General features: G+C 43.0%; 1 protein-coding gene across 8 annotated transcripts in view; it reads right to left on the bottom strand.

Moving 5' to 3' along the window:
* GPHN (gephyrin) overlaps nucleotides 1-24,526 on the bottom strand; it is a 684,869-nt gene that overhangs the window by 180,598 nt on the left and 479,745 nt on the right. For 2 of the 8 annotated variants that reach the window (XM_029059894.1, XM_029059950.2), the window contains 2 exons: nucleotides 21,588-21,644; nucleotides 19,399-19,470 (listed from right to left, as the gene is read on the bottom strand). The exons of 4 other annotated variants lie outside the window; for them this stretch is intronic. In XM_029059894.1, coding sequence (XP_028915727.1) covers nucleotides 19,399-19,470; nucleotides 21,588-21,644 — 129 coding nt within the window. The remainder of the gene's footprint in view (nucleotides 1-19,398; nucleotides 19,471-21,587; nucleotides 21,645-24,526) is intronic. 2 more of the 8 variants (XM_029059899.2, XM_029059912.2) reach the window with 1 other exon arrangement.

The raw sequence follows: 24,526 nt of genomic DNA, 5'->3' as shown, positions 1-24,526 counted from the left end.
ATTGAGCAAAATAAGCTTTCCTGGGGAAAGACAACACACAGAAAATGGTGCTGAATATACTTCCTTCTAAAACTTTCCTTTTTTGAGAGAATGCTTTCAGACACTCGTTTCTCAATAAAATAATCACGAAGGCTTATGCGACATTATGCAGGATGACTAGGCTCATGCAAACTATCACAGCACCACTGAAGAGTGCGTGTGGTTCCTCTCATCACAGGAAGAGAGGGAATTTTTCAGAATTGGCAAAAAAAAACCACCCAACTTGGGCAGTTTCCACATTCCCCAATCAAGGAAGAGACACTCTGAAGAATAGAGAACTTGACTCAGAATGAGGACATGAACTTCATCCCATCATTTGACATAGTCACCTCTCCAGTCAGTCGTGAACAATAAAGTTCAGAGAGTTGATGCTTTAGTCGACAAAAACACATTTGGATATCCATTAAGGGAAAGGTCCCATGGGGGAAAATGTTTCCTAAGGGCTCTAGGTCTGCTAAGATCTATTAGCAGGGAGGGGGGATTGTTCTGACATTTGCAAGGGTTTCTCCTCAACAAATAGAAGAGTGTGCAAAAACACCACTCTCAGCATCACTTTCAAAAACAAAGATGGAAAACCTGACTGAAGTAAATATATATCTACCCCTCTGCTTTCCATTGCTGGAAAGATTCTTTGGCAGACCCTTCTCATCCACGAACTGAGTACCCTTAATCATGTTTTACCTTGAATTTTTAGACAGCTTGTATTTCCCCAAACAATTTTTCCTCAGTTATCTCATTATATCCTCAAAACATCTCTATTAGGTAGGGAACAACTCTATGGATTTCTCTAACCAACCTGAAAGCCTGTGACCTTTGACTGTTTCCCTGTTTGATTGCTAATTAAGAAATCACTGACAAATGCCAACAGCAACATCTCTCAAAATCTTGTGTTCTCTCAATCCATCTGTCATCTGGAAAAGCTTCTCTACACATGCATGGCTTCTCTTCCCCTTTTAATATTGAGCTATATAGTTTAATATTGAAATAAAAAGAGTTGTCCTTCATAAGTGACAGGCGTCACTGACAGTGAAATTCACCCAATGTGGGACCCACAGTTCTGTGTTGCTCTGCTTGGCCGTTTAAAGCACCTAGTGCTGTTTTCCCTTCTTGCAACTTGGTCCCTAAACTGTCCCTCGAAGGGAGCCACTTTTTTTTGATAGCAGTCAATCATGCTGGTCTATCTTCACAGACGGAAGTCAGATTGCTACCAAGGACAATCCACGGTGGGAGCAAAAAGACCTGGCACCCATAAACACTTTGAGCTCTTTCCTTTCAATAAGCAGCATCTACAAGCTGTCCAAAGAGATCATTTAGTAAATTCCAACTTCAGGCCATTAAACGGAAACTAAGTGGTGTAAGGGAAGCAGCATGGCCTAGTGGTAGAGCACAGGCCCGGGAGCCAGAGGACCTGGGTTCTAATCCCGGCTCTGCCACTTGTCTGCTGTAGGATCTTGGCAAGTCTCTTCACTTCTCTGTGCCTCAGTTACTTCATCGAGAATGGGGATTAAGAGAATGAGCTCAATCTGTGGCAGGGACTGTGTTCAACCCAACTACATTATATCTACCCCAGTGCCTTGCACATAGTAAGCACTAAACACATACAACAATTATTATTATTACTATTATTAATAACCATGTACTTAAGGAATGCAACTTTAGCCTGCAACAAGATATGTACTTTTCCTCTGTACAATGGATGGAGAAATAGAAGGAATATCCTTAAGCCTATCCTGCATTGCCAGATTTTCAGAAACATTTGACAAAACAGCCCTGATAATTGTTTAACAAGATTGGCTACCAGGAGATGTTTATAAAGATCCTATAAATATACAGCTTGAAGGGTCAGAATTGAAGGAGTCTTGTTCAAGCGATACCCTGTTGCCCACAGGATAAAGCATGGCTGAGTAGAATGACCAGTCAATATTCCTTTTCCACGCAGTCCTGACTGAGGTAGGAAAGCAGAAGAAAGGAAGCCCTTCTAAAAGAAAGCAACAACCAGGAGTCCTTCCCAGACTGAGCCCTCCTTTTCCTCTGCTCCTCCTCCCCATCCCTCCCCCCTTCCCTGCCCCTCAGCACTTAAGGATATAGGTATCTATTTATTATTCTATTTATTTATATTGATGCTATTGATACCTGTCTACTCGTTGTATTTTCTTCTCTGTTTCCCCCCATCTAGGCTGTGAGCCCATTGTTGGGTAGGGACCGTCTCTGTTGCCGAAGTGTATTTTCCAAGCGCTTAGTACAATGCTTTGCACACAGTAAGTGCTCAATAAATACGATGGAATGAATGAGTGAATGAATCCCTGAGGTTGAAATCCTCGGCACACAGAGAAGGTTGGCTGGATGGAGGAGTGACCGCCGTGCACTTATTCCTTTAGACACAAATGTGAGGGCTCACTATAATGGTTGACTCGATAATCCCTTATCAAATTGTTCTTTATCTCATCTCACCATCGCATCTAAAATAATAATGTTGGTATTTGTTAAGTGCCGAGCGCTGTTCTAAGCGCTGCAGTAGATACATGGTAATCAGGTTGTCCCACGTGAGGCTCACAGTCTTAATCCCCATTTTACAGATGAGGTCACTGAGGCACCGAGAAGTGAAGTGCCTTGCCCGAGGTTACACAGCTGACAAGTGGCGGATCTGGGATTAGAACCCATGACCTCTGACTCCTTAACCTCTGCTCTTTCCACTGAGCCACATTGCTTCTCTAACATCTCCTTCAGAAGAGCCTTCCCTGACTAACCTCCCATCTCTCCACCCAATTTCTCTCTGTCTTCTGCATCATCTGCACAATTGAGTCCATACTCTCTAAGCACTTAAGTACTCACTCCACCACCTCCCCGCTCAGCACTTATGCATTTATTTTTATCCTAGGTTGCTTCCTCCACCTGAAACTGATTTTAGCGTCTGTCTCCCCTGCTAGACTGTCAGTTCCTTGAAGACAGATGTCTACTATATTGTACTTTCCCAAGCACTTAGTACAGTAGGTGCTCACAGTAGGTGCTCAATACGCTACCAATTGACTGATTCACCATGCTGGGTCAGAAATGCGGGTGCAGGCTTTTAGTTCCAGTTATTTTAGAGGTTCACTTACACTGGGCTGCAGTATGCTACGTGATTTAGGAGCCCTTTTGAAGTTTATAAGGAATATAGCAATTCCTTGGGAAGTTAGCTAGAAAATACAAACCAGCCCAGGATGGACACGGAGCAGGCTATTAAGTAGTGAAGATGTGGAATAGCCTGAATAAAACACTTAATTTCCTTACAACAGAACCAAATCATCTCATTCTTTGATTGCGCTTAGAGCCATCATCCCAGCCCTGTCATCTCTGTATGGCTAGCTCACGGGCAACTAGGGCTTTCTGAATGGCTGCAGTTTTCCACGTTGCTTAGATGATGCAACTTTTTTTTTTGTACTTGGAGTCTGTGTTGTTTTTATTTCTGCCCCATAGATTTAACTGAGCACTTACTATTTGCACGGCACTGTACTAATTGCTTGGAAAAATAGAGTTGTAAGGCAGGATCCCTGCTCTCAAGGAACTTCCGGTCTAGCAGGGGAGATGACACAAAATAATACGCGGATTCAAGAAGAGAAAAAAATGGAGGAGGAAATGCTTAAATAGTAGGGCAAATTGACATGTAAAGAAGTGCAGTGGAGGCATTATGGCATAAAGGGCACAGGAATGTTGAAGTGGAAGAAAGGGGATATGAACTGGAGTCAAGAGAAACTAATTGAGGAAGGCTTCCTGGAGGAGATGTGTTATCGGGAGGGCTCTGAAGAGGGGGAGAGCTGTGGACTGGCGGATTTGAAGGTTAGAGTCCACGGGTGGCTGACCTCGGATTAGCCTAGTTTGGGTAGGGCAGGCGATCTCTAACCGTCTTCCCGGTCTCCTTCCCAAGTCGGCAGTATGTTACCAAACAGGATTTCTCAGCCACCCAGTAGTTTGCCACTTCAGCAACTGCGTGACCAATGACCGGGCCATCGACTAGTTTTTTCATCTTTTCCTTCTAGTAGTAGGCTACGTGTGCTTGAGTTGTTTTTCCATTAGAGGGGATAAATATGAGGGCTCAGAACAACCATTGTGGCCCATCGCAGACCCTGTGGGATGAAGGTTGACATGAGGGGTGCAGTGTGAGGATGTGGAACGGAATCTCTCTCTTCCTCCTTAGCATCAGACACTGACCTCATCTTCTTCATGCCACACTCGCCCTCCCTTAGATCTTGATTATTTACTGTTGGGATTCTCCTGTCTCTTTGTCTCTGCCTCCCTTTCCTGACTTTTTCTATTCCACTCTAATGCTAATAATGGTATTTATAATAATAATGTTGGTATTTGTTAAGCCTTTACTATGTGCAGAGCACTGTTTTAAGCAGTGGGGTGGATACAGGGTAATCAGGTTGTCCCACGTGAGGCAGTTAAACAGTTAAACACAGTTAATCCCCATTTTACAGATGAGGTTATTGAGGCACAGAGAAGTTAAGTGACTTGCCCACAGTCACACAGCTGACAGGTGGCAGAGCTGGGATCTGAACCATGACCTCTGACTCCCAAGCAGCGGCTACTTTGTGCCAAACACTGTTCTAAGCGCTGGGGTAGATAGCAGGTAATCAGGTTGGCCCACATAGGGGTCACAGTTTTAATCCCCATTTTACAGATGTGGTAACTGAAGCACAGAGAAGTGAAGTGGCTTGCCCAAGGTCACACAGCAGACAAGTGGCAGAGGCGGGATTAGAACCCACGGCCCCCTGACTCCCAAGCCCGTACTCTTGCCATTAGGCTACACCGCTTCCACTATGCCTTCGGCCCCGCTCCTTGACAGTAACATTAATTTCCTTCTAGACTCTAAGCTCGTTGTGGGCAGGGAATGTATCAGTTTATTGTTATATTGTACTCTCCCAAGTGCTTAGTAGAGTGCTCTGCACACAGTAAGCTCTCAATAAATACGAATAACATCTTCCCATTCACTTTGAGCACCAGAAATATGGTCACCTCATAGCATGGCTCCAGTGATCGAAGGAATGCGCTTATTTTGTTCAGGCAATTCCAAACAGTTCAGAATTGCAAAGTTAAAAAACTGAAATCAATACAGCTTTCTCCAGAAGGAGCATTTTTAATCTCTTGGTAATCACGTTACCTTCAGTCCCACAGCATTTATATACGTATCCGTAAATTTATTTTAATGTATGTCTCCACCTCTAGATTATAAACTCCTTGTGGGCAGGGCGTGGGTCTACCAACTCTGTTGTACTGTACCAAGTGCTTAGTCCAATGCTCTGCACAGCAAGCACTCAATAAATACACATTGATTGAGCATCTGCCTGTTTCCCGGAGATTCCTCTGGGAAACACATTTAAGGGTGTGGCTTGACTGGGGACCGAATTTTAGCAACCCCTCTCCCTCTGTTGTGAGGGTAAGAGATGCAAGGAGGATGGGGAATGGGGCAAAGCCTACTCCCATCTTCATCCCCGCTCATCAACATCCTCCCCATTTATTGAGCACCTACTGTCTCCACAATTTGGGAAGAGCACACGATTGAAGTAAACAATTCGGTACCTTCCCTATCTGATCTTGCTGTTTTTCTTAAACAAAGTTTAGGCAGCAGCACAAAAGAGTAGCCGATTTGTCCCATCAATACAAACAGGATGGGGCACAATCCTGTAAAATAATCTTAGGAGCCGTTCACATGGCTGCGGAAAGCGAACAGATGCCAGAGGACAAGGCAGCTTTAAGTGTCTGAGTTTAGATGGGCTAGTGTGTGCTCTCCTTAAGAGGGAAGAAATGATTTATCTCCAAACTTGCTGTCGATATAAATCAAACCACTACAAATTAGTCCAAGTCATCTGAGATGAATCTTTAAGAGGTCCATATTTTAGCTGCCAGATACGGCATATGAATTTGGATGTTTATTTAAAGTTTTTCAGCTTAGAAATTGAGCTGCAAATCTTGAGATTGATCACTAATGCAATCCCGGTACCCCAGCTTTAATTGAGTTGAGAATAATACAACCAGAAAGTCTCTCCTATTTCAGCTCCCTGGTGTGTAGAAGTTGCCTAGTAGAAGAAAAAACTAAAGGAAAATGATGAACCCAACATAACTAAACTTTGGTTGCACAAGTTAGGTTAGCTTAATAGAATTAATACCTAATGATAATATTATTATTATCGTGGCAATTAAGGACTTACTATGTGCTATGTTGAAGTGGCTCTTAACATCAACACAGCTGGGCAATATTCTATTTCATGAATACTGCTGTCCCTCCACCCGTCCCTGCCTGCCTGCAGGAGAAGGTAAAAACCCTAGACCTTGAGGTAGAAGGTCGCCATCGTGGAGCGATTCGGAGTTATCATCGTAACTCTTTACAACAGTAAAATGAGGCCTGTCTTTCAATATTACATTTTATTTGCCACTTGGCTTCTACTTGGGACTCAGCTTAATGAATTCTGAAGAGGTACATCATATGGCGATAAAAGCAAGTGTGAAAATAGGCGGTTTTATCATATGGTACACATTTTACTGTTTCTCCATGGGAGGTCAGACTGGAAGCTACTTGAGAGCACAAAGCTACCGCTCTATTGTATTGTACTCTCCCATGCATTTAGTACAGTGCTCTGCATACAGTATGTGCTCAATAAATATCATTTATTAATTGATAAAAAAAAGGAATTCCATCTGCTCTCTAAATCCACATCCTCTAACTAAATCTCTGAGCCTATCCTCTCTAACCTCTTAAAACCACTTGCTCCTACTCTACTCCATTATTATTTTCAGCTTCTCACTCTCTGATAGCTCCTTCCCTTGGCCTTCATGTCTCCTCCGAAAGTCCTGTCTCAGACCCACAGCTCTGTTCAGCTACCGCCCCATCTTTCTCCTACCATTTCTGCTGAAACTCACAGAATGGTCTATATACACCGGCTGCCTCCATTTCCTCTCCAATACCTCAATTTATGACCCTCTAGCAGACTTCCCTTGTGGGGCTATGAGGATCCAAGCCAGCGCGCAACCTCGATACAGTTCAGAAGGCCCCTAGAGCTCACCTTCACCACCGGGCACGTTGGACTCTGTACTTCTATGTTCTATTTTACGTTGTTTTATACTTGTATTATTTCCTCATTTCCACTGTCTCTGATGGCAAACCCTGCCCCAGCTTATTTTTAATTGGTCAGCCCCTGAAGGGCTAGGGGCTGTGTCTAAATCTCACTTGTGTATTCTTATCCAATGCTCGGCACATTGTAAAGACTTAATAAATACTATGACTTTTCCTGCAACTACTCCCGAGGCTGTGTTTTTAAAGTTAGTGACCAACTGTCTTTTGCCAAGTTTATTGCCAACTGTTTACTGGGAAGCAGCTTGGCCTAGTAGAAAGAGTATGAGCCTGGGAGTCAGAAGACCTGAGTTCTAATCCTGGCTCCACCACTGCCTGCTGTATGTCCATGGGCAAGACACTTCTCTGCACCTCAGTTTCCTCCACTGTAAAATGGGGATGAAACACCTGCTCTCCCTCCTATTTAGACTGTGAGCCCCATGTGGGCCGGGGACTATGGCCAACTCGATTAACACGTATCCACCCCATTGCTTACAACAGTGCTTGATACGTAGTAAGTGCTTAACAAATACCATCTTTTTTAAAAGTCCAAAAGTTGATACTTCTGTCCTGATTCTCCTCAACAACAGCTGTGTTTGATACTATGGATCCCTCCCTTTGCTTCGAAGCATTATCAGGCCTCGGTTTGGCTGACACGGCATTAACCTGGTTCTCCCACTATTTCTCTGGTCAGTCATCAGTTTTATTTGCTGACTCTTCTTCTGCCTTTCATGCTCTTACTGATGGCATCCCACAAGGCTTTCTTTGGGTGCCCTTCTCTTCTCCATCTACACTCATTCTCGAGGAGCAGTGTGGATCAGTGGATAGAACAGAGGCCTGGGAGTCAGAAGGACCTGGGTTCTAATCCTGACTCCACTACATGCCTGCTGTGTGACCTCAGGCAAGTCACTTCACTTCTGTGGGCTTCAGTTCCCTCATCTGTAAAATGGGGATTAAGACTGTGAGCCCCATGTGGGACAACCTGATTCCCTTGTATTTACCCCAGTGTTTAGAACAGTGCTTAGCACAAAGTAAGTGCTTAACAAATACCTTAATAATTATTATTATTATCACTAAGGTATTGGCCCAAGTTTTTAGTACAGTGCTCTGCACAGACTAAGTGCTCAAGTTACTGACTGACCGATTGATAACTTCTCTGTGCCTCAGTTCCCTCATCTGTAAAATGGGGATTGAGACTGTGAGCCCCACGTGGGACAACCTGATTCCCCTATGTCTACCCCAGCGCTTAGAACAGTGCTCGGCACATAGTAAACGCTTAACAAATACCAACATTATTATTAAAACGGGTAGAATCTCTTAGGAAAAACTAATTGAATTGTACCAAGTACATTGCTTTGGATTCTGCTTTAAACAGTCGATCACAGAGGAGGATTGGGAAAAGGGGAGTATGGGGGGGTGGCGAATTAACTGGGGAGAAGTCGTCCCTTTGCCATTTTAAGTTAGTTAGAACTAAGCCACTCTGGGATACAGGATACAGAAGTGGTACTCCAGGTTGGGGCCCAGAGGCTAGCATCCCTTGTGGGGTGAGGCTCCTATCCCTGGGGAAGCTTAACTCTGACATCGGAAAAATCCCGAGGGGTGGATCTGGTTGGGGTGGAACTAAAACCTGGGATTCCCTGAGAGAATCGGAGGGAGATGGGCCAGAAGTTCAAGAGCACCAGGTCACTTGCAGGACACTAGAAAGGGTCCTGGGACACGGGAAATGGAGGAAAGGAGGAAAGGAAAAGGTGTGGAAAGGGAATGTGCCAGAGAAAAGGAAAAGGTGCTTTTGAACTGCAATTTCTTTATATTTGTTCTTTAACATTCTTTAAAAATCCTTTCATTGTGAACGGAGGGCGAGTTCTAACCTCTGCATCTGCATCTGGAAGAGGCTTGGCAATAATAATGATGGCATTTGTTAAGCACTTACTATGTGCCAAGCACTGTTCTAAGTGCTGGGTGCCAGCGTGCCAGAGGGATGAATTTGGCTGGCATGCTGAGAGAGACATCTTTGGGCTTCCTGCAGTCAGCTTTGGGAGATGAGACAGCTGGCCGGTCCCAGACGATCCACTTCCTGTTTGGGGACGCTTAAAAGATCCAAAGAATGGTGAAGGGACTCTGAGGGGTAAAAGATTGGGGTTCACTTGGTAGGGCCTTCGAATCTTGCCCATTCCTGGAAAGGTTGCCCTGGACATTAATGGGCATCTGGGCTCTCCTAAAATGGCTCCACCCGCTAGATGGGCCAAGAGAAGGGCTGAATAAACCCTGGCCTGTCATGGGCACGTCTGTCCAGATCCGTCACAAACTCCTCAACAACTAATCTTAAGAATCTCTACGAACTCACCCCTCCTTACCTATCTTCATCTGTTATGCCTCAGTTCACTCTCTTTGTTCTTCCCAAGCTTAACGGTCTAGCTGTTCAAGGCTCTTGGTTCTCCCACTTCCAGCTCCTTGCTCAGACTGTTACCCGGGCTTAAAATTCCTCCCTCCCCCAAAAGACAGACCACAGCCCTCCCCTCATTCAAAACCCTCCTAAAATCGTGCCTTCTCCAACAAGCTTTCCCTGATTAGTTCCCAGCATCCAAAGCTATAATAAACGCAGCAGCCATCTTTAGCCCTCATTTATACTCATCCTCAGCACTTTTAGGTCAAATGTACATTCGGTCATTTATTTTGACTACTTCATTTGTAAATAGTTTTGATGTCTGCCTCCGCCCTTAAAAAGTATGCTCTTTTTGGGCATGAAATGTGCCATTTCTTTGTTTTGTGCTTCCCAAGAGCCTAGTATAGTACACTGCACCCAATTAGTACTCAATAAACACTATTATTACCACACCTACTAAGCTGTCTTAAACACAAGCATTAATAACAGTGCTCCGCACAGTAAGGAGCTCAATAAATATCATTGATGACTGACATTTACAGTATGTGAAGACCCAAGACAGAAGACTTTAAGTCACTCAAGTAGTGCAGGAAATAATAATAACAATAATAACAATAATAATAATAATTGTGGTACTTGTTAAGCACTTACTATGTACCAGGAACTGTACTAAGTGCTGGGGGAGGTGGGGGGATAGAAAACAAGCAAATGGGGTCGGACACAGTCCCTGTCCCACAGGGGCTCACAGTCTTAATCCCCATGTTACAGATGAGGTAACTGAGGCCCAGAGAAGTCAAGTGACTTGCCCAAGGTCACACAGCAGACAAGTGGCAGAGCCGGCACTAGAATCTGAGACCTACCGACTCCCAGGCCCGTGCTCTATCCACTAGGCCACGAAAGAGAATGGAATTCCTTGAGCTGTTGCTGCTTAAATATTACGATGAATTTAACTCTCTGATTGAGGAAAGAATCCCATCCTGGAGGGCAGCAGTTATTGTCCACCTACTTGTTTGGAATTCATTATCATCAATCTGACTTCTCTTTATGCCAGTCCTTTTCTTTTCCCCTGGCAAATACCATCACAAATAATGACATGACATTTTGAACAATACAGTTTGGAAGGCCTACTTCACTTTTCAGTCCACAAATAACACATCAGGATGGATTAAAAAAAAGGAGCAATTAAACCACCTCTGCGTATCCTGCCACATATCTGAGAGAAATCTTTACCGAGCCACAAAAGCAAATGGTGAGTTGTTGGAATGAAATGGTAAGGTAGAAGATGTTAAGTCATTTCTACACAACCTAGGAAAAGGAGGATGACTTTTGAAGAGGGAAGTGACTTATTGAGATGGTACGATTAGATTTCCCTATTTAGGGGCTCTGATTTTAGCCCATTTCCTTAGTTTGTACTGCCAACCACATGCCTTTGGTGAGGCAGAATCACCTAGTAGAAATAGGTCTGGGAATGAAAACAGATTATAGTCCCTGTTCTGCCCCTGACACAGAGACAGAGGATAATATCAATTCACCTATACACTCAGATATGCACTGTCACATACATACAAATACACGGTGCCACATACAGACACATGAACATGCATACACAGACAGACCCGCACTGCCCCAACGGTCAAACTGATGAAAAAGCCACAGATCTATTAACGTTTTTAACCAGCCTCTCCAGTCGATTCACATTTTTATCATAATAAGCAGGAACTGAAGGAACCTTTCCCATTGCTTAAATGAGTGACGGTCTAATTGCCCAATTCATCTTTTCTTGCACTGGGTAGCCCAGGCTGACTCTATGAAACAAGCTTCGCTGGCATGATGCGATAAGCATGAAGAATATCGATCCCAGGAGACAGAACACTCGCTCTCTCACTTTCTCTCTTTTTGATTCCCCACTCCTTCCAGACAAGGTGTGTATGTTGCAAGGAAAAATAAAAGAAGGCCGAAGGAAGATAAAGGAAAAACAGTGGGGGTGAGATGTCGACAGTGTAACAACACACATGCAACATATACCTCAGAAACACTATACGTGGATGAACACGAGGGGAGCCGAGCCTGGTTGTGCAGGGGGGAAAAGAGAACACTGTTAACGAGGAAATGGCTGTTTGGCACGGGTCTCAGGTGATTTTCACATTAGCTAGGGCTTCAAAAAGTTATTGCATGTTTGTTTGTTTCTTTGTTTAATATTTCAGGCCTTGAACCTCTTAAAGTGGAGTCTTTTCTCAGAATCAAGAGCATCTGGCTAAAAAAAGAAAAGGAAATGAAATCGCATCTCTGTCCTCTAGCCCTGGGCTTGATGAGGGACATAGGAGAAGATGGCTTTCAGGTAAGATAAGTGTGAAAATACTTCCAGTCCTGACATCCTGATCCTTACTGTAATGAAGGCCCCAAAAGGTTTTCACAGGGCAACTTGTGTTATTCCCATACGTATTTCTATTAAGGTGTGACATCCCCTGAGGACTGTAAGCTCTTTGTGGGTGGGAAGGAAGTCTACCAACTCTGTTGCATTGTACTCTCCCAAGTGCTTAGTACAGTTCTCTGCACCATAAGCGCTCAATAAATACCACTGCTTGGTTGATCAATTCCTTTAGCAGTGGCCCAGACCGTCCTCCAACTTGTCTTTGCTTAGCATGAATTGCCTTGGAATGGGAAAGAAAATGAAACTCAACATCCCATCCCATCATACAAATGAGGTGGTCGTAATCCAAACAGGAAACGCTCTCTGATATTCTGTCTCTATTTAAGGAAGAATTTCACTGGTTTTTATGGCTATTTAATTCAAAGCATGGTCTGGATTTTTCTCCCTGAACCCCTAGGGCTCTGGTCTGCCCTCTGAACAGGTGCCCACCTGATGGTCACAGAAGATGAATTTTAAGAAAAGGTATGCAGGCTAGCACCTTTATGCCACCTGTGCCCTCCAGGTCTGATCTGGAGTAGAGATTCAGGATGCAGAGATTAGATTTTAGGGCATGTGGAAATAGAAGCAAACTCTATTAGCGAGTTAGAAACGTTCATGTCAGCTGATTCATTTCTTTCCTTCTAACCTTAGAAGAATGAGATATATAAAAGTGAAAACTGGGCTACAAGAAAGCTCTAAGTGGACCAAAATGACAGTTTCTGAGATGGCCTGGGCTCTTAGGAACCTCTCCATCAAAGGAGTTGACAGGGATTCCAATTCCCTGGCGTGAGTAGCATGTAATTGTCATGGTGGGGGCAGAGTCGATGGCTTAACGTCCTGTTTGGCTCCCATCCACGAAGCTTTGCATCCCTAGCCCGGCCCCTGAGTCCAGTGGGGGCTCTGGGAGAATCTGACAGGCTCTGGGGCCAGATCGGATGATCATCCTCATACTAACCCTGCCCGCTCGCCCAGACTCAGAACAAGGGTCGGCTTGGGTCTTTTAAGAGTGAACAGAGAATAGTTGTTCAACAATGACCCCAACACCAGGACAAGGGTGTTGTCCCTGACACTGGAAAGGCACAGACACAAAACAGACAAAAAGGAAGATGTCATCAAACGGCAGGAGGTAAACAAGATCTTTTTTCCCCATAGGAAATTGGGCAGGACAAAATAGCAGCAGATTCAAAGAGGCTTGGATCAATACTTGGATGAGTAGTCAGAGTTGTAGAAGAAAATATTAAGGGTGTTGGACTGGTCACCCCTAAGAGGATGAATGTCCAGGAAGGGAAACCATCTCATCGTTTCCCCAGGCATCTGTGTGCCACTGTCAGAAACATATATATTTGGAAGAATTGCCACTGACAATGAAAATCACCTGAGTGTGTGTGTGTGTGTGTATGGATGGCTAAAAAGGCCAATTTGGGACCCACAGGACTGTCCCTTATTGTATTGTGTTTGATTTTTGCAGGACCTGGTGCTTTTTTCTTTCTTGCCTCCTTTTCTCTTGATCCTTAAGAAAATTTTTGCTCAAAAACAGCCACTCATCTTTTGAGAGCAGTATGGCTCGCTGGTCGTGCCTGAGCAACTGCTTTCAGCAGTGATCCAGCATTTTCTGAGGCTCTGTTTTACTGTGTTTCTAAAATGTTTCCTCTATCCTCCTTGTTTTCAGTTTTCCGATTGCAACTCTGCATACAGCAGGTATTTGAATATCCTTCTGTCATTCTTTCTCTTCATGCGTTCCATCTAGCATAGCTGTTTAGAGGTCATTATAGCTTGGATGTTATAAGACATTCCAACACAATGAATTTCTGGAACAAAGTGCTGGAACATCCAGGATGTAGTTCTGGGCTGGAAGAATGACTCGGTAATGGCATTGTTGATGCTATTTACGGTCTCTTGATCTTGCTGGGCTCTGGGCAAGTTTGGGGGATCACCTCCCCCCGCTAACTGCCAAAGCGGAGCACTGTAGTGAACCACGGTGTCCTTTCTGAGTTCTGGAGTGGTGGTGGTGGTGGAAGGGGGCAGATGTGGCAAAACATAGTCTAGAAAGCCACACATCCCAAGACCCTATCCCCTCCGAGATCTGCCCTACACTCAACGATGAAAAATTGCCCCTCTGAGTTCTTATAATACTAAGAGATGGCAGTATTCACTAGGGAAACTTTGGCAATAGGAAGTACGATTTATACAGTGAAAAAAAGCCCCATCTCCTACAGTAATTTCCTATCCAATTGTCTCTAACAAATTCTTCGAAAGGTCATTTTCACAAAACCGCGATCTCTCCCAAGCAGAACAAGCTCTTCCCTCAGCTCTCCTCCACTCTCCCCATGGCCCTGCTGTAGATATGTTCGCTCCAACTGTGCGCTTCTGGTACTTGGATGCATTGAAGACCCACCTGCCCTACTACTTGAAGGAGCTCTTGCCTTTGAGCCGCCTGTTAGACCCAATTCTCTCAGGCCCCCTAGACTGCAAGCTCCCTGTGGCCGAGGAGCCTGTCTACCAACCCTTTTATATTGTACTCTGCCAAGCGCTTAGAAGAGTGCTCTGAAAACAGAAGGTACTCAGTAAATACCACTGCTTGATTGAGCCGGCTGAACCTGAGGTGGCTGCCCAACTCACTCAATTCTGGTTTCACCATTCCCTTTTCAAATTTCTGCCCTGATTTCATTATCTGAAGGAGGTAATAACGATCCACTGAATTTTTTCTTAATCACATTTTGAAAGTTTTGCTAAGACCACCATCCCCCCCTTGTTTTCTGCATTTCTCTGCTCCCATCATTCCTACTAATAAAGGGGTTTTGCTTGCGAGAACTTTTATTTTTGCCTTTTACCGTATTAATAGAGTTAATGCTGATCAGGACACTCTGGCCCAAAAAGTTCTCCCATGAAGTGATTTCTTGGATCGCCAAAGATGGTTTAGTATGAGCTCATTATCATAAGGGGATTTTATGAGATGTGTATGAGAATTTCCAAGTCCTAATTGCAGGGTGAGTGAGATGGGATCCCATTTCTTTGTGGTAGAACATGAAATCTCCCAATTACACTGATTAACTCTGCCCATTAAGATGATTCAGTTAATTTGCAGCACACAATGCAGTTTACCATTTTTCCTAAGAGCTAGCTCTAAAACCAACTTATTATAAGTACTCCTATAAAGTGCTCATCCTACTACACCAGGCAAACATAACTATAACAACCAAGGCTTAAAATAATCTAAACTGCATATATTAATCAAACACAATTTGAAAAACCCAAATGCAGAAATTACATTCCAACAAATTCAAACAACACAGCAGCCAAGAGTTCACCAACCAAAATCATTTTTTTAAAATTCTCTGCAAAGAGGACTGGCAAGCAGTTGTTGAAGCAATTTCCCCCAGGATAAACAATGCTACTGTTGGTTTAGCTATTAAGCTGTAATGGGTGCAAATGTTCTCCCTACTGAACTAAAGGTTTTTGTTGCTGCATGAAGACACTTTCCTGTACAGAGCTACTCTGCTATGAAATGAAATTCACCAGCTCAACTCTGTGCAATAAAATGATCTTCACCTGCTCAACTCTGTGCTATGAAATGCTATTCACCTCCCCGTGTTATGCCATCTCCGGTCAGTGAATGTTACCGACCAGAAGTGAGAGCTCAGTGGAGAATTTAGAGGAAATCAGAAGATGAACACGCATGCTCTTGAGGAAACAACTCAATCAAGAGAAGACTGAAGAGAAAAGAAGCAGAATATATGGAATGCAATCAAACAAAAATATTGAATGGTGAGGCTTGTGGTTTCCTAGGAATTAATCATGTCTTCTTAAATGTGTAAGAGATCATTTAACCATGATTCCAATTCCAGAGAGTTAGCTAAGTATTTACTGTTTGTACCCAACTACAGTAATTCCATAGCTGGAAAGTGGAATTCTGATTTCAGATTAAGGAGAAATAATAATAATAATTATGGTACTTTATAAGCACTTAATATGTGCCAACCACTATACTAAGCGCTGATGGATTAAAAAAACAAAACAAAACTCCAATCCAGAATTTCAGGTTTGGAAGGAATGTCAATGTCATTGTTTGGGAAGAGCCCAATTCTGTAGACAGAAGGCCAGATTCAAATTACCATCCAATTAGATGCCATATGTTTCTCCCCTCAAATTAGTTCTTCTGTCTTCCTCCTCACTTGCCCACTGATTTGTGACGATACAAAAATGATTTCTTCTTTTTCAGCTTAGCTACCAACTTAATTTACTGTTCCATAATCACATTTGGATTGTCCTTAGTTTCACCGCTCTCTACCCAACCAACTCTTAATAAGTAAATCTAACTGATAGTAGCATTCCCCAAACATACTTGACTTGGCCTTATCTAAATTAAAACTCACTCCGCCCTTCAAGCTTTAACATTTTCTGCAATTTTTTAATTTAACCTACAATCACTTCAATCCTCTCCTGGGTTTAGCCTGGGTTTGATTAACGGAGAATCCAGTTCTTCTAGTTCAGCTCTGTTCCTCTCCCTCTTCCCTGGCCCCTCTCTAAGGATCTATTAACTTTTCCTTTTCCGTGAAGTGGCCAGGGGACTGACACTTGTATGATCATAAATAACGACTAAAATAAAATTAATGTTTAAATCATATAAAAAGGAAACAGGAAAGGTGACGCACTGGTCATTTTCTTTGGTTAGAACTCAAGTGGTCCATACACCTGACTTGGCCACTAAATGAGACCTCACTAAAAAGGAGCCAGGAAGTAAAGCAAAGGTTATGATCGTAAGAAAAAAAGCCAAAATGCAGCTTATGTTTTTAAGATTCATCATACTACAATTATGCTGTAACAGAACACCCTCAACCTAGGCTGAAAGCAACCTTTAAGAGTTGCACTGAGTGTTACTGCCTTGAAGCTTTCTTTTCTGAGGCTCCTTAAAGTATTTCTCTTAGTATTTGCTTCACAGTTCCTACAGATCATTTAAATACAAGGGATGCCAAAGCAGAACCTAGATGACTTCTTCTCGCTCCATCTGTAAGTTGTTTAACAAATTAAAATTCTGGCCTCTGCCAAACTAATTCTGGAAAAGAAACTAACTGTAGTTTACTATTAATACCTTAGTTTCAATGGACTTCGGGGAAGAAAATTGCATCCACCTGCCTGTGGTCATTTCTCTCATCCCCCAAGGCCCTAGAAAGGAGTTCTGAGTAAGTCAAATAAACTGGGAGGAAGACTAAACACTCAACTGTTCATTTGATTGATATCTTTTCTAGGGATGATCTCATCAGTCATGATGGTGATTGTGCCAGGATTTTACGTTAGCTTGACTTTGCCGGGTTTTTTTGAGGTGTTCAGTGGGAGGCTCTGGATGTGTGGCACCTAATATTTAGTCTCCTGTGGAATAAACGAGATGAATGCAGGCACTAACAAATACTGTAGGTTAAAGGAAGAAGGTTAAAGACAGTCTACGGATCTCAGAGCATAGAACTGAGGAGAGTCAAGGACCCGTCTATTGACCAGGCCCCTCATGTCATCTCTTTCTATAGAAAGGTTTAAACTCTTCTTAACAAAGGTTTTGCTAAGGAAAACACTATATCAAACCTAATTAATTCCCCTTTTCTAAGTATTAATGCTCTTCCATCAGACCTTTTTTTAACTAGCAAGCTCTTTCATGTGGAAATCCATATATTGCACTTTCGAGGATGTTTACCATAGGAGGATTCTAAAAGCGTGAAACTATCAAGCTCATTTTCTTCTCTGGACATTTTCTTCTCTGGATTTAATGCCTGGTGGAAAACAGGTCACTGTCCCTTGGATTCCACTCATAAGAATCACAGATCTAGGGACTTGACCTGGAAAAACATCCAAATTACCTACTGCTAAAACCTATTTGGAAATTTAAATTGATTGAGTAAACACCAAAATGAGCAAACTTTGAAACAGTCTAATGGCAAACTTAGATTTTTGTGTCCAAAGAGTTCCATTAGTGAAAGTGATATCAAAGGGAAAAATTCTTGGAAGAAATCAATCAGGACCCAAGATTAATAGATGCTATTCTGAGAAAACCGAGTGGATGCAACTTAACCTGAGGTCATCAGAAATTTTATTTCAATACGTTATAATCCCCTTTGCTCAATTCCGTATTATGTGCTATTTCGAAGGAGGTTCTTACAATCTACTTGAAAGAGCAAGTGAAGAGGCAGGGATAAGCCATCTAAGACGCTCTAGAAAGTAAATTATATGAACTTATTCTGATACCCAATCTCACTGTCATCAAAAACATGACCAATTTTGTCCATTCCCAGTGTAACATTTGCATTTGGACAATATCATCTAATGTAGGTGAATTATGTAATTAAACCCCAAGAAGGATCCTTTGGCTTGTGAGGCGTCATTTCCTTCCAACAGACAGTCTGTGTGCATCATCATTTTTATAAACATTTTTATGATGTTGCACGAGTTTTAGGTTTATATATATTAAGCTTGGTATCATTTGATTACACCTCAAGTCACAAATATGGTACCACTAAATTTTATCAAAAAGTTCTGATGTGGTCTTAAAGTGAAACATTTTTCTTAATGATTGACGTGGGGGCACATGAATATCCCACCCAATCTCCAAACTAATCTTAAGCAGCCTCAATACTGCATCTGTCTGAACGATGCATGGCACGCAATTTTGTTGAAATTTTCCATTAAGAAGTGAAAGAGAATTGAACAGAAAGGAGCCACATGGCCTAAGTCGAAAGAGCCCGGGCCTGGGAGTCAGAGGACTTGGGTTCTAATCCTGGCTCCAGTATTTGACTGCTGTGTGACCTCAGGCAAGTCACTGAACTTCTTTGGGCCTTAGTCTCCCCATCTGTAGAATGGGGATTCGATACCTGTTGTCCTTCCTACTTAGACTGTAAGCCCCATGTGGGCCAGGGACTGTGTCTGACTTGATTAACTTGTGCCTCCCCCACTGCTTAGAACGGTGGTTGACACATAGTCTTTGCTTAACAAACACTATGCTCATCATTATCATCATTCATTCAGTCATGTTCAATGAGAGCTTACTGTGTGCAAAGCACTGTACTAAGTGCTTGGGCGGGTCAACACAACAACAGACACATTCCCTGCCTACAACAAACTTACAGTCATCAAAGGCTTCGATTGTCTTATGAAAGGAATTTCCTCAGAAGTTGTCTGTGTTAACTGCATATTTGTTGATAGGGGCACTTATAATTTTAGAAAGGGATTTTTTTTTTAAACCGGGAGCCCAATCAAATGTGATCATCGATTATCCATACTACAGACCGGAATGATTTCAGGGTCCATTTAAACCCTGACAATTAAGTCTGATCTCTCATTCTTTAGCATGAAACCCCAGCTAGAAAAGAAAGTGATAGATAGGAAGAAAGAGACAGAAAGAAAAAAAGATGGATATGAGAGGACAAACCAATCAAATTTGGTGTTACCAGCCAGCAGAAGTTTAGGAAAAAAAAAAATCACCGAGTGAAATCGTACATTTACTCTGAGAGAGTATCCTTTCACATTGCCTTCTAGGTGACCTCTGAGCTCCTCCAGCTTTCGATGGAGCTACATGTAAACATCAGAAAGTGAATTGAAAAAGCAACTTATCCTTGTTTCACTTTTTTCTTTTAAAAGTAAGCTCACAGCATTTCACATTTCTCACTGCCTTTGACAGAACATTTCAAAATATCAAAGTTCTTCTGGGCAATACCAAAATACATGCTCGACAAACCCTGGACCCAGAAGTCAACATTTAGCCTCATTCAAATGATGGACAACTTTTCCCACCCACCCTCCCCATCAACAATGGGAAAAAGAAATATATCTGCCCAAAAACTTTCCAGGTACCTTCTTTTAAACTTTTACACTTTGGTAAGGAAAGAGAACAAAGATTTTCAAGGGTTAATAACTTTACCTTTCCATACCAAAGAGGCTTTTGGAGTGAGGATCCATATAAAATGATCAAGTGATCCTGAACCCCACAAAATACCTTTGTTCCCGACACACATGGGTGTGTATATATACTGCAAATACTGCAAATGCACTGAAAAAAAATGAACACATATTCATCCCTTGAGGTCTTCTGCAGTCAGAAGTTAAAATCAGAGATAATTATGCACACATACAATATCCAGCATAAGGCAAATGCTGTTGTGGTTATCGATGTTTTCTCTTTCTTCTGTGAAATCAACTTACGGCACTTGGCCTAACAGTTATTTCCAACCAGTCAGTTCAAACATTTGCAGTTAAATCATTGGCAACGAAATGGGGATGCACTGTTCACACCAGTATACATCCTGGAACCTCCAAAAAACAAAGGAAGAAAAAAAAATGAAACCTCACAGGTAGACAGTGAGGAATGCTTCAGGTGCATCAGCGGAATACAAATCGAGCCTCCTCTAACCGAATCATTTCTGAAACAGATGAATGATTAACCCCCTCCAACCCCACTTGGAACTCGGTGAAAGAACTGCCTGCTGTATATAGTAGTGTCAGGGAATGGAGGAGATGGCTTGTCCCGGAACCACGGAGATGCACCCACACACGTAGACACACACACGAAAAAAAGATAAAACCAAACGAAACGAAGGAAGGCGATAGAGGCGAGGAGAGGACAGAGTGTAGAAATCCGTGCTTGGCAAATTCCCGAAAGGAAACGAGGTGGGGGAAAATAAAGGTGAAATATTGAAATGACTCAAACTTAGACTCCAAGGTAGCTATTGCGTCTTGGCAGGAAGCCTGGCTGAACTGCGCTTGAACAAAATCAGAATCTCGACAGAGAGTCATTTTGCACAGTCCGTGGTAGTTTGGGGTGATTTGCCTTTTGCATATATTTAAAATTCAGCCAAATGACTACCCAATACTTCTGATGGCAGCAGAATTATCCTGTCCTTTGCAGCTGTTTCTCGGGAGCGGGGCCTCGATTCCCTTTGCACTCTCCATCTAGAGTTTCAGGTGCTTGAGATCATTTAAATAGATATTATAGCACTTGGCTACACTGTAGAATCAGGTCAGAAACATCTAAATTACCTAGGAACAAATTACATGTGTGGGAAACAACGTGTGCCAGGATCTTTTGATTTCTCGGAATATCTGAAGACTTAAACATTCAAAGATAGGGAGTGTCTAAGTGCTACTATCTAACTGACCATTTCATTCTCGTTCATCCCATGAATTTCCTTTTCAACTCAAAGAATTCAATAAGAAAATCAACCTCATTGATCTTCAGAACAACTGTCTTGAGTGGAATGAACTGCCAACACCAAGAACAGCAAAACAACATTTTATCCTCTCATTTTAAAAAGGGGGGGAGGTTTTACTCTGAAAGTGAATAAATCAGTTCTCTGTGTAACAGGCATTTAACACACAGTCAGTGACATCAGAGGAACGGTTTAATCCAGAGCCCCAAATTACAGGCACCTATAAAGAGGCCGTTTCCCTCTCCTGTTTATGGTGCCAGCGAGAGCTAGTTATTTTGGTGGCTTGCCTTCAGCTGGTTGCTCTATGTGTAGCTGAAACAAAAAAATAACATGACCCACAGCCAATAAAAATATTCAAAGAAAGAAAAAATGGGATGGTGGAAAATGGAAAAAGCTTCCTCCCTCCCCCGCCCTCCCAAGAGGAAGAGGGAAGGGTAGGCTATAGAAGAAATCTTGCCAAAAAAACGTTAGAAACATATTTACTTTGAGGGATCCAATTCTACTAGCAACTCCTTTGCTTTCATCCGGTCGTCTAATTTGCTACGATGGGGGGAGATGGGTAAAAAAGACAGAAGAATAAAGAAAAAGTGAACTTGAAAAAATTTCTACATATCAGTTATCAAAACATGCAAAGACATCAGTTGACTCTCTGAGATACCTCCTGGGGGGCTTAGTCAGATTCTGTTCCTCAGGTAACAGTGAAATTTGGGGAACACACTCCGAAACTCACTGAGGATTTGGCATTCTCTCTACCTGGGGCCTTGGAATGTGGAACTGATGCAGAATAGCCGGCTTCACGGGCCGCGTTCTCTCACTGACCGGCGCCATTCGATAAGAACACTTACTCTGTGATACCTTGAAACTTCTGGGGCCATGGCAGTACATCTGTTTTCAATCAGAAAGTAAAAAACCACCAACATATTTACAGATAACGAAAAACAAGCTTTGGCAGGGCTAGATGTTTACAGCGTGCTCCAAACTAATGTCAGAAACCATCAATTATGTGACTAGAAACACAGGTGCTCTATAAGGGGAGTCATCAATCCTGACAAGCATTGTTCTTGTGTGTGTGTGGGGTGGGGAGGGGGGGTGGCGGGAGGCAGAATGAAAGCCCCCTGCTTGCTTGAGGTTTTTCAAATGCCGTTGAAATTCCCAATTAAACAATTGTGCTGCCCAAACAGAAAATTTTAATGCCATACCAACATGAATGCTCAACCAGATTGTGGGACAGAATCACTCCATTAAGCTTCCACCCACTTCTAATTTTCATGCATTTTTCATCCTTTCCTACTGAACTTACAGAGGAAGACGAAAAAAAACGAGAATATTTGCTACTCATCACACTTCTGACCTCTCATTCGGGTAATCAAAAAGACGAATGACCTGGGGATGGAATATACTCTTAGATTTTGCCATGGGTGGAAGTGCATATACTTACTGAAGCTGCTCCGTTCAGAAAATCTGCTAAAGAATTCCCTCTTCTGTGCTAAAGACCCCAGCAAAGAAAGGCAGGGCTGAAAATTTGTAATGAGTTGCAGAGCAATTCACCTGAGGCCGAGGGCCTGTATCTAAGCCAAAGTAATTACCACTAAAATGGTTGTTCAGTTGTTTTCACGAAATAAGTAGAAAGGCAAAAGCCAGCAGATGAGGATTTACATCAGCCAATCATTCCTGTCACAATTAACAATTAATCTCCCTCTACACCCATTCCCTTGGAGAACTTATTGGCTCTCACGGCTTCAATTACTTTACTATGTCTATGCAGACGATTCCCAAATCGACATCTCCAGCCCTGACCTCCGTTTTTCCCTGAAATCTCACATTTCCTCCTGCCTTCAAAACATATTTACTTGGATGGCCCACCAACACCTCAAATTAATCATGCCCAAAACTGAACTCTTTATCTTCCCACCTAAATCCTGTCCTCCTCCTGTCTTTCCCATTACCATACCACTACTACTACTAATAATGGTGATGGTATTTGGTAAGCACTTACTACGAGCCAGGTACTGTACTAAACACTGGGGTGGATGCAAGCAAATCAGGTTGGACAAAGTCCCTGCCCCATGTGGGGCTCACGGTCTCAATCCGCATTTTCCAGATGAGGTAACTGAGGCCCTACCCAACCTCACAAGCCCAAAGCCTTGGCCTTGCCCTTGACTCAGCTCTCTCATTCCACCCATATACTCAATCTGTCACCAAATCCTATAGGTTCTACCTTCACGACATGGCTAAAATCCACCCTTTCCTCTCCTTCCAAACCACTACCCTGAGAGCTTATGTACAATGCTCTGCACACAGAAAGCACTCTATAAATACGATTGAATGAATGATCCATACACTTATCCAATCCCTCCTTGACCACTGCATCTGCCTCCTCATTGACCTCCCAGCCTCCCGTTCCTCCCTACTTCAATCCCCACTTCACTCCGCTGTCCGGGTCATTTATTAACAAAAATGTTCAGTCCATGTTTCCCACTCCTCAAGAACCTCCAATGGCTGCCCATCCACCTCCACAAACACAAACTCCTCACCATTGGCTTTAAAATCTCTCATTCAGCTCGTCCTACCCTGCTTCACCTCACTAATCTCCTACTACAGCCTAGACAGCACACTCTGCTCCTCTAGCATCAGCTTACTCGCCGTGACCCAATCTCATCTTATCTTGTCGCCGACCCCTTTTCCACATTATCCTCCTGGCCCAGAATTCCCTCCCACTCCACATACAGCAGACCACCACTCTCTCCACCTTCAAAGCACTACTAATCTCCTCCAAGAGGCCTTCCCCGATTAAGCCCTCTTTCCCCGACTCGCTCTCCCTTCTGCGTCATCTATGCACTTCAATCGGAGACCTTTGAACATAACATTCGTCCCACCTCCATCTTTAAATTATATGCTATAAATCACTTATTTATTCAAATTAATGTCTGACCCCTCCTCTGGACTGTAAGCTAGTTATGGGCAAGGGCTATGTCCGCTAACTCTGTTGTACTGTATTCTCCCGAGTGCTTAGTGATAATCATAGTAATAGTGATAATTTTGTTATTTGTTAAACGCTTACTATGTGCCAAGCACAGTATTAAGCACTGGGGTAGATACAAGGTAATTGGGTTGGACACAGTCCCTGTCCCACACAGGGCTCACAGTCTTAATCCCCATTCTCCAGATGAGGTAACTGAGGCACAGACAAGTGAAGTGACTTGCCCGAGATCACACAGCAGACAAGTGGCAGAGCCAGGATTAGAACCCAGGGCCTTCTGACTCCCAGGCCCATGTTTACCTACTAGGCCACACTGCTTCAGTGTTCTCCACATAAGATACACTCAATAAATACAATTAGTGGATTGAATGATTCCCCACATTCCCTTTCTGCATTAACCAATGTAAATATCGCCCTTAACTAGTCAGGGTTGACTCATGGT

Source organism: Ornithorhynchus anatinus, chromosome 1, assembly GCF_004115215.2.
Source record: "Ornithorhynchus anatinus isolate Pmale09 chromosome 1, mOrnAna1.pri.v4, whole genome shotgun sequence".
NCBI classification, from domain to species: Eukaryota; Metazoa; Chordata; class Mammalia; order Monotremata; family Ornithorhynchidae; genus Ornithorhynchus; species Ornithorhynchus anatinus.
Note: the sequence above shows the minus strand (reverse complement) of the source record. Positions and strands in the feature narration are given on the sequence as shown.